General features: G+C 33.2%; 1 protein-coding gene across 1 annotated transcript; it reads right to left on the bottom strand.

Moving 5' to 3' along the window:
- Positions 1 to 9,589: 9,589 nt before the first annotated feature.
- LOC127905644 (uncharacterized protein At5g39865-like) lies at positions 9,590 to 10,732 on the bottom strand. The gene has a single exon (XM_052455152.1). It carries the CDS (start codon positions 10,485 to 10,487, stop codon positions 9,762 to 9,764), a length of 726 nt encoding a protein of 241 aa, XP_052311112.1. The 5' UTR covers positions 10,488 to 10,732; the 3' UTR covers positions 9,590 to 9,761.
- Between the last annotated feature and the right edge of the window lie 1,024 nt (positions 10,733 to 11,756).

Genomic DNA, 11,756 nt, shown 5'->3' on the forward strand with positions numbered 1-11,756 from the left:
AGCGCATCAAAATAATCTAAAAACACCAACAAAATATTAATTTAAAACAAAAAAATAACATAAATTTAAATTTTTTTAAAAATATTTTTGAAATACAAGAACAAACAGGACCGTAGTTACAATTCTGAGATGTGGGGTCGAGTCACCGAGGACTTATAATTTAAGTAATCATTTTGAATTTAAAGATTAAGAGAAATTAATAAATTCATTTCGAATAGGATTCTAATTCCGGTATAACGATTTGTCTAAAACTAGATTAGAGAACGGTTTAATCTTCTAAAAAAATATATATAAATTACTTAAAAAAGACTCTGAAGTATAATCTGTATTGAATGATGAATTGACCCCAGATCACTTACAATCCAAGATATAAAAGCACCCTCGTACGTCTCATCTGGCACGAGGAATAATTAGGAAAAATCAAAATCACATAGAATCTGTAATCAACCTAAATGTTGTTGCGTGTTTGTTCTCATTTGAAGTTAAGTCAATACAGATTAAACCAATAAATTAATTTAAATAAAGTAATGGGGAGTGATCTTTAAATTCAGATTTATTTGATAATGTAATAAGTATAAGCATTTATAGATGCCAGCGTTCTAATATCTGTAAAAACATGCATGTATCAGAGAAGTACAGTTTGAGCTGTCTTGCCTTTGTTGCAAGGCATAAGAAATATTACAGGCTTGATAATTACAGTAAATTGTGTAGTTTACTTGGTAGGTAAAGCCATGGGGCATTCCTCCGAGACTTTAAAATTATAGATGATCAGTATATTCATAGATGAAGCTGTGACATTGAATAATCTACCAGCCTCACCCGCAATCTGTTGGCATTGGACTTTATACCAAAACCATCACGTTCGAGGTTTGAGACTGATGAAGAGAGAAGATTAAAAGGAAATTGAATAATCTATTAAACGATTGCCAGTCATGGCAGATATATGTCACAGTCATTCACTTAGAAGTTACTGTTAAGTAATATTTATCTAGTTTTATTTATTAAGGGTAGAATAGTATTTTCAGTTTAACCTATATATAATTCCTTTGTATTTAGGTTAACTTAAGCACTCATAATAAACATATTATTGAGAATTCTAGCCTCCTTTTATGTTTCATCTGAATTACTTTAACATGGTATCAGAGTCTAGTTGATCGAACCCTTGGTTTGTTAATTTTATGGAACTCGCTGTCCTTGTAGAAATCATGTTCACCAATGTCAGAGCCACTGCTCGTATCAAAATCATTATCATCATCCACTTCATTCCCTGTAGGATGTTCCAGCACGCTCAATGCATTCTTTTGAAGCTTAACTTCAGATCCATTTTTCAAAACATCAGACATGGGTTGTTTGACCTATTAAAAGATGGAGGATGAAGATCAGGTTTTGTGCTTGCAGCTGAAGAATTAATATCTGAAACTTTATTTTAGATTCTTCAGCTTCTGCAATTTGGTATTTCTTTTTTGTATTTGCAATTGTTTTGGTATTTCGTCTTCTCTTCGGTTTCTGTAATTTGGTATCAGCTTCTGCAATTTGGTATTTCTGTTTTGTCTCTGCAATTGTTTTGGTATTTCGTCTTCTCTTCGGTTTCTGCAATTTGGTATCAGCTTCTGCAATTTGGTATTTCTGTTTTGTCTCTGCAATTGTTTTGGTATTTCATCTTCTCTTTGGTTTCTGCAATTTGGTATCAGCTTCTGCAATTTGGTATTCGTCTTCTCTTCGGTTTCTGCAATTTGGTATCAGCTTCTGCAATTTGGTATTTCTGTTCTGTCTCTGCAATTGTTTTGGTATTTCGTCTTCTCTTCGGTTTCTGCAATTTGGTATCAGCTTCTGCAATTTGGTATTTCTGTTCTGTCTCTGCAATTGTTTTGGTATTTCATCTTCTCTTCAGTTTCTGCAATTTGGTATCAGCTTCTGTTTCTGCAAAAATAAAATAAAATTGGAGTGATATTTTGTCTTCTGCTTCTGCAAAATCTGGTATTTCGACTTTCCTTCAGCTTCTGTCATGGCATTTACTACCAAAGAGATTGTTTGGTTACGTTGGTTACTTGCTGATATGAGAGTTTTCTTTTCTCATCCTACTCCTATAAATTGTGACAACCAGAGTTCTATTCAGATTGCTCACAACTCGGTTTTTATGAGCGAACTAAGCACATTGAGATCGATTGTCATCTTACTCGTCATCATCTCAAGCATGGCACCATTATTTTGCCTTTTATTCATTCTTCCTTGCAGATTGCAGATTGCAGATTTCTTTACTAAGACGCATTTCATATCTCGTTTTTGTTTTCTAGTTGACAAACTCTCGATGCTTGTAGATGTCGCATCGTGAGTTTGAGGGGAGATGTTAAGTAATATTTATCTAGTTTTATTTATTAAGGGTAGAATAGTATTTTCAGTTTAACCTATATATAATTCCTTTGTATTTAGGTTAACTTAAGCACTCATAATAAACATATTATTGAGAATTCTAGCCTCCTTTTATGTTTCATCTGAATTACTTTAACAGTTAGAACCAGTCATGCCCTTGCTCCCAAGGCATGAGAATTAAGTAAGGTTTGCAGATATGTTGGTTACAGTTTGAGTATCAAACTGGTTTTATTAGATGAATATTCATCTTGATTTCTTCTTCTTCTTCTGATCTTTATCCTTACAGCAGACAATCAGACAAATGTAACTTGGACAAAGGTTAGCTTAGGTGGTGACTTGGATCTTACCATGTTTTTCCGTTCCATATTCAGGAACAGTATGCTAGTAACCATAGTAGAAATTATCTAATCAGCAACGTCTGGGAAGTGAGTTGACTGGTTTTCTTTCGTCCAGAACACATAAACCGAAAAGCCAACAGATTCCTTCACGGTTGGTGTTAGGAAAAGACCTACCTAGAAACGGACAAATTAAGAAATCAAAAGATACGAATTATATATTAACTTAATTATTTTTTTGTTAATGTCTTCCTTGTTGAACTAGTCAGAAGTAAGAACCCCTGGTTGAAATTAAGTTTCCTCTCAATATTCATGTCTTAATTTTCCACTGCGCGCAATGTCATTTTTATGAACCAGACATCACAGTGTTGCATAAATGGTTGAGAATCAGTGGAAGAATTGCAAGTCGATAAGGACTTTTGTTTGGAGGTGCTTCGTGTTGCTGGTTTGAGGTCAATAGCCACACAAAGCTTTATCTCTTGAGGTCAATGATTTGTGTGGTGCTTTCATTGTACAGTATCTAACACGACACCAGATATTTCTCGGAAAACCATTCTTTCTTTCTTTTTTTTTCTTTTTTTATCGCTCACAAAATCATTCTATAACGTTATCAACCGAATACGAGCATGGAGTGGATGGCGTCTTATTGACCTAAGTAATTAATAGTAGTATTTACTTTGTTTTTTTTTTTTTTTTAATATGGATATCTAGGCTAACTTATGTATATTTTAACTAATCTAACATGTTCTGAAATTAACAACCATTTAAGTTTCCAGTGATCCCGAGGTTTGTAGAACTCAAACCGATAACCTCTAAAAAGCAAATCTAATATCTAACCAGTTGAACTATACCCCTCGAGCCCTATTATTTTTATAATATATTAGAGTGGTCTTTCAACTAATTTTAGTTGAGTTGCTAATATCAATACTCGAACCCCTTTAATTTCTTATAATTACTTCAGAGTCCCTTTTTTCTTTATAAGCATGAGATACAAGATAACGCCTGGAATACGCAAATAAGAAACCAAAACAGAGGAAACGAAGAACCATGAAATTATTTCATAGTCCTTTAATACTGAAATATAACTCAATGCTCTAACCACACCTTTTGTATATGGAAATATGTTAATATTAATTTGAGCATTTTCATGAGTAAGCATTTGATTACAACAAAAAATTGTAGAGCACTTGTAAAACGAAGAAACTGTCTAGTTTTTCACGAAACAGATAGCTAAAGGTTTATCAATTTAAAACGAACTGAAGAGTTGGAGAGCTTGTTCTCTGCAAATTGGATGGTGGAGGAACGTAAACGTCGATTTAAGAAACCGCTAGTGACTAAATCATCAGAATTTAAAACCTGATCACCAAAGTGCAAGCACTAAGACACCATAGCTTTTTGTGCCATTAAGATCCATATTAATTAGCCATAAAAACACTATTTTACGTAGAATAATGCCATTTAAACGACCTATTTACTGGATTGTCTTGCGGAATAGATACAAAGACAGAGCTTGTTAGTTATCTGTGCTAACGTAGATAAACAAAATAAGCTTGCAAATTTGATGGAGAAAAACTTGCAACATTGTAAGAGATTGTTTATTTGAGTTGGGGAAAGGCGAAGGAACGAGGAGGAGATGGGCCAGGGATAGATGATTAATTGGGGATTTTGTGGAGAATCTCGAGAACCATGGCTTGAGGTTTAAGCCTTCTAGAGAACGGGGAGGAGAGAAATTCGGACCTTTTATGGAGTTTGATCTAGCAAAGCCCATTCGACAAATGCACGTCCTGTGGAGCCTGATTTTCCTTGGATTTAGTGTTTTTTTTTTTTAAGTCTCGTAAAAAATATTTTTTAAAGTATTTTTTATTTAGTATTATAATATATATATATATATATTAAAATTTATTTTTAATATTAGCACATTAAAATAATCCAAAAACATTAAAAAATAATTTAAAACAAAAAAAATTCAAAATTTAATAAAAAAACTAATTCAATCACAGCTAGTATAGAAAGAAAAAGAGAAATGAAAATTCTCATCACTTTATTAGTAAACAATATTTTATTGGATCCTTTATTAATATAACATTGCATTTTATTTAATAACAACCCTTTGTTAGTTAATGTCATTAGAACTTAGCAATTGACCAATGTACATGTATGTTTTTGAGTAAGCTTTGCACATCTATTTTTTTTTAAGGATTTTTTTCCGATGATAGTTTAGAATTTATCTTGATTTTGGTGTTGCCACTGTAAAATGTTCTTCTAAATAAATAGTAATAAGATTAAATTTGTTGACCTTATTACCGATTTTCTATAACCAAGTATATTTAATGGCAGGGAAGTTTGACAGAATGTCCACGAGTGTTGAGAAACAAGGGCGGAGGCACAGGAGCTGGCAGGCCCCGGCACCTGCAAAGTTTTTTTTTTTTTTTTTCCATCCCTCTTTCTTGAATAATTTTAATTTTTAACTTTGAACTTTTGACCCTCTAGAAATCTTTTTTTTTATTCATTAATTTTCCCCCAACAAAATTTCTTGCATCCGCCCCGTCGAGAAAGGAGTGCCGTTCTAGGAATAAGTAAAACTTAGCGTCCAAAAGAATAGATAAATGTCCTGTGAGGCCAGATATGCAACGCACAGTTTCTTTCTTATTTATCATGCATCGCGCCTATTTAACTCAGAAGTTTTTATTAATTTTCATGGAAAAACTTGGGTTTTTTAAATTGAATTTTTAACGAAAGAGTGCAAGAACAACCTAAGGTGTGCGAGCCATAACCATACACAGCCTCTTGCGAAAACAACATAATTAACAAGTTCAATTGTTTAATATTTTAGTCTAGATTTTAATATGTAAGGGCTAAAGGTGCGACATTTCTCGAGGAGCAAGCTGCCTTTTTTTTTTTCACGTAAATTAATCCTGTAGTAACGAATAAAAGAAGGTCAATGCTTAGTGTTTCATAACTAGAAGCCCATAAATCCGAAAGCAAATGATCTGTGCATCGATAATCATCCCTGTTCATGCGCTATTTATTTATTGAGTGGATTTATTATTCCTTGATTGCTCTATTATTAAATAGAACCAAAACTATTAGCGGAACATGAATTTACAAGGATGAAATGGGTTACCTATTCAAATTTGATCCAAATTTGTTAGAGATTTTTCTGGAATGTGTTTTTTTTTAATTGAAAATATTGATATGATTTTAACTCTTATTCACAGTGGCGGAGCCACAGAGGGACAAAAGGGGGCAATTGCCCCCTTAACTTTTATTTATTTATTAATATATTAATATATTAGTTTAGAGAATTTATTGTTACTGAGGGAAGGAAAAAGGAAAGTTGATATTGTTTATAATTGTTGACTTATATATTAATATAATATAATATAATATATATACATAGCTTATTCCACGGAAGTTTTTCCTTTTTCCTTTTTATTTCTATATTAAATCATTAGTACCGGCTTAAAATTATAGAATCAAATTATAGAATCCCTGACTAACAGAGTATTTTTTGTTCCTGCCTATCTTTTCATGAGCTGCTGTGTTTGCTTTACTCTTTTCAGTTGTTGTTCTCTGCCTTTCTGATATGTAAATTTCTCATAAAATATAATTAAGTAATTAATTTTTTTTTTGTTTTTTGTTTTATATTTTAGCTAAATTTTCTTTATTTTTTTTATTTCATTGTTTAATTTTAATATTATTATTTTATAATTAATTATTAAAAATATTAGGGTTTATGATAATTTAGGGGTTTTGATATGAATATGTTCCAATATGTTCAAAATAAATATTTAAATCTACTAATTTAATCAATTAAATGTTTCTTTTCTTATTATAAAGGAATAAATTAATATTCATGCAAAACCACTATTATTGACATATCTTGCATTGGTAGAGTAGTTTATTGAAATTTAATATTTTCATATGACTTGTTTGTAAGTAAAATATCAAGTAGAAAGCATGTTTTTCAAAAATTGTTCCTCTTGCACATACACGAGGCATTGCTCCTCAATTAAATATCTAGAAATGATTAAGTATAATTTAATCAATATACTTATTATATGCATATAGATATGAATTGAAATAGGTTTTGATTTTGATGAATTGATGTGTATTTTGCTATGAATTTCATATAGAAGATTTAGAATTATTGTGTAACTCAACTGATTTTTATTTAAAAGTGAATTATTGTGTAGTTGTGTTAATTATTATGTAGACACTAATGATGATAAAAAATCTAGCAGGTTCATATTAAATTAACATGTCACTAGACAAGTATTTCAAGCGTAAATCCCTTGAGGATGAAGAATCAATCAAAGCTTGAAGTCATGTAACTCAATCAAGTTCAAAGAAAAGTCATATTGAAATAGGATGGGAGATAAGTGGATGAATAATAGTTTGGTTGTATACATTGAGAAAGATAACTTCGATAAGATTGATAATGAAGCTATTATGAAGCGGTTTCAAAATATGAAAACTCGAAGAGAACAATTATAATGTAAGTTTTTTTAGTTTAAAAGTATTTTTAAATTAATTTTACTTGATATGAATTAGTATATATGTTTCGAATTGATTTCTAATGTATATCTATATAATATATTATTTGTTAATAATTTGCCCCCTCATTAAAAAAACTCTGGCTCCGCCACTGCTTATTCACAAAAGAAAAGGAAAAAGAAAAACTGGAAACAAAAAAGAGCACATAGTACCTGTCTTGATATCTGATATGACTTTTAAAATGCCTAGTCATAACAATACAAGCGAGCCCTTGAGAGCATTTAAGCCCACAGCTTCCATTTCACATGCACTGTATAGATTTTTGATACGTACGTGAATAAGTTTATAACGATTCTCTTTTCTGGACCTAAATTTCTTGAGGAGAAGAAGGACATTAATGAAATAATTAAACTAAAATTTCTCTTTTATTAAATGAAGTATAAATTCGTCAATGTTTTGCAAATTAATCACCAATTTCTAGTCTGCTACATTGAGAAAAACCTCAATACATACATGCTAATACTGGGCACAACCGAAATATTGAAGTTTAAATGATTGGATAGATGATGAGTTGGTACGTTCTACCACCAGTTTTAATCATTTTATTTGGTGGAATTTTATTGTTTCCATCTTATATTTTCGGCTATTTTTTAAATAACACATCTCGGACGGATCTTAGAATGGGGCTTTAATGCACTAAATCTCAACAAAGTATTATTTTATTAATTTTACTATTCGGTGATTTTTAGTTCGATTTGTGGAATGGTAATAAATTCTCATGTTGGATTCAAACAAGTTATTCAGCTGCGTGCAATCAGGAAATATGTAAAAAAATTTACTTTTCATCATAAGCGATTCGAGATCTAAGCTAAATTTGCACCTCGACCAGCAACCTTGAATTGACAAATCTTATGGAATGTGATTGCTATGTAAATTTGTCTCTGGCTCAAAGTAAATGTGCCGAGGAGCTAGATGCACATTGTCAGGACAGCACAAATGGAGTAGTAATTGTAAATATGTTGTTTTTATGAAGATTGGTGTATTTGGTGGTCGAATCTTAGAATTCAAAGATAGATTTATGACTATCATACAATATTTCAATAATTTTGGATACGTACGAATATTTTTTTTTGTGCTACAACCTTTCGTTCAGAGTTAATACTGTTTAGTTAGCATGATTTTTAGATTTTAATTTTTTATATATAGTTTTTAATTGTTTTTTTATTAACGTGGGTGTCCGGGCCAGTTTGCGCACACCTCGACTAAACCCACGGGCCCTAAAGTTAACGACCGTGTAAGCCTCCAGTGACCATCATATTAGCAACCACAGGGCTCGAACCTGAGATCACATGGGGAGCAAAAGTTTTTTAATTGAATGCTTTTATAGATTGTCTATATTATGATACCAGAAGTTCGTTAAATTATTTTTGAGACAATCCTTTTTAAGCAAATAAATAAATATGGATTATGATACATGCAAGATATCATGTATATCAGCTTGATTTCTATCAATAAATCAAAACTATTTTTGGCAATAGCAATAACCAGTAATACATTTATCCTGGAGTTTCGTAGGTGTTTGTAATATATTATTTTTTTGGTTTTTTCCCCACTTTCAGTTCTAATATAATGGTTAAGAAAACGTGCCTTGTGATGGTGAATATATATATATATATATATTATTGTAGGTGGTCAAGCTTCTCGATGTTGTAATTGGGCATTTATCATGTTTAATATATATTTGATTGGACAATTGTAGTGACAGTTCATAAAAGCATAAATACTTGGCAATCTTTCATCCTTTTTATCTATATTTGACACAGCTTCTGCAATAAAAAGGTTCTAAAACCTCATTTTCTAGGCAAAACATAAACCTTCTGAGGTTTTGGGGGGAAGTGGGGGTTTCGCTTTGACTCGGTGCCCTTTTTTCTAAGATATATTATAATATTTATTTATGTACTTTTCCCTCCACCTCTTACTTTGGAACCCTAAATAATAAATTATAATATATCTTATCCTTTTAGCATCGGTTTTTTAGATTTTTATCTCCATGCCTAGAGCAATCAAGGAATAATAAATATTCCACTCAATGAATGCCTTGGAAAAGTGCTGAGATGAGATGAAAAGGTTGTTTTTAAGCACAAATTCATGAAAAATGCAACTGAATTCAACACGACTTAATGAATCTCTAACATTTATACAAGCTATTGATTAAAAGTGATTTTATTTAGAACTATCGAAGTTTTCAAGAAAGGGATGATAAAACTCAATACGACATTAAAATATGCGACTTACCCCTGATTGGCTACTTACCCTTGATCTAAACTATAAACTCAATACACATTCCACATAACAATATACGTTTTTTTTTTTTTTTGGTTGTCTGAACTTTGCAAATAATAAACCTTGGTGGTAAGATAAAAGAATTGCTGGGACTCCGAAACATCTAAAGAAACAAATCCCGGAAAATAAATGTAAGCCATTAAAATACACACGGGATTTCCCATAAATAAACAACACCAAACACTGTCCTGTATAATTTTAGTTTGACTTTCTGGGCTAAGATGATGATGACCTGCGCCTACGTAGCGAAGGAACACAAGTGGGGCATCTAATCAGACCGTTAACATTGCAAGCAGTGCAGTTTTTGAACCCATACTTGGCGGTGTAGATCTTGTGGCTCCCACTACACTGTTCGCAGAGAACAAAACTGAGCCCTCCGCATGTATCACAGGCATTGGTGACAGAAAGCGGTAACCCGCCAATCAGCTTCTTCAAATCTCCACTCTCGTGTAATTCAGTGATTTCCTTGACCCCGCCAATATATTTTCCTCCGATGAAAACAATTGGTAAAGTAACTTTTTTTGACCCAATAATCTCTTGTAACTCGTCTAAATACATACCGTCCATCGATAAATCACGTTCGTCTATCTGGACACGAAACCCACGGAGGATGGATCTGACGGTCCTGCAATCCTCAAAGGTTCTGCGGACAATGCGGAGACTAGTAAAGTATAGAATGATGTGTTGGTCCAGGTGGGTTGGCAGTGAAATAGATTGATTGGTCGATGGGTGTGCATGGCGGTGGGCCCATGAACGGAGGACTGAAGTGGAGATCCGGGCCCGGTGGAAAAGGGAGGGCGATTTGGGGGAAATGGGTTCGGGTTCTTCAGTGACGAGGGTTTGGATATCCTTGAAGGAAGAGCAACAGAATCTTGGTGACGGAGGTTGTGATCTCGGGGAGGGGGGAAATCTTGAGGGCGATCTTAACCAGTTGGGCCACATGAATGGAAGAGAGGAGTAAGGAAGGTTTTAGGGAGTGGAAGAATGCTAGCGAGGAAGGGTTTGGTGGGGGCTATTGAGAAAACGATGACGGAGATATTGTGATTATGTTTTATTGAAGACGTGACTATATAAGTGCTTTTCTGTTATGGAATTACAAGAAATTAATATGGTATGTTCTTTAATACCCCCTTTTGTTTCTACTAGAAACTTGGTGTAAACATTGGTAAATCCGCTTCTTTCACAGAGTAATGGCAGGGATTTTAAATCTTTTACCCACACTTACTTTATTAGCATGTAAATTTACTAATTTATAGACATAGCATTATTATTTTTTTATGAAAGTCGTCCTCTATTTATTGATAAGTTTTATTTTCCCTACAAATATATATAAAAAAATTAAACTAAATTAAATCGGTTGGCTACTCAAGGATTACCCAGTAAAAAAATATCGAAGGCTTCAAGGTAAAAAAAAAATTAATGGGATGACACGTGTAGAAGCTGTACATGTACTGAAACTAGAATAATTTTATAGTGTTTAAATAATAATTGTTGACATTCTATTAATGCTATCCGCTTGATTGCTATTATTTAAAAAAAAAAATCATTTATAGAGTCTGAGTTGTCATGACTGCAACCAATATCAATGTTACTGTGCTTTTCTGCCTGTTATTCCCATATTTGCCCCGCCTCACCGCCCCCAAAGTTCTCAGCACTTAAACCCCACCAATACGTGGTGGCGTTACTATTAAGCCACTAAAACCCCACCAATACGTGGCGGTGTTCACGGCCCGGTTTAAGCTAACCGAACCGATATTTTGAACTTTTAGAAATTTTGACCCGAAAGCGCCGGAAACCGGTTGAAACCGAACCGGGCCGGGCCGGGCCGGTTTTTTGCTTGAAAACCGGGAAACCCATTGTCTGCACAGATGGTGCCAAAAACTTCACCAGTTCCCCGTACACTCCTCCAGACCATAAGGCTAAAAAACCATGGAATTCATGAATCAATAGAGAAAAAGCAGGCAACCCAGTTCAACTTTCAGCATAAATGGTGGGGATCTTACGATTAGAAGGTTGAATAACTCTTTTCATGAGTGGCATGCCCAATTGGATTTGCAATGGCATTGCCAATAGGAAGGCTTGGGGGAGGTGGCGGCAGTGGATGAAGTGGCAAAAAATTTGAATCCACGCTTGTCATGTTTATCCCATGATCCATCTTTTGCTTTGAATATGCAGTCAATGTCTTAGAATCAATATCCTTTCACCTTGTGC

The sequence above is a fragment of the Populus trichocarpa genome, chromosome 8 (genome assembly GCF_000002775.5).
Source record: "Populus trichocarpa isolate Nisqually-1 chromosome 8, P.trichocarpa_v4.1, whole genome shotgun sequence".
NCBI lineage: Eukaryota > Viridiplantae > Streptophyta > Magnoliopsida > Malpighiales > Salicaceae > Populus > Populus trichocarpa.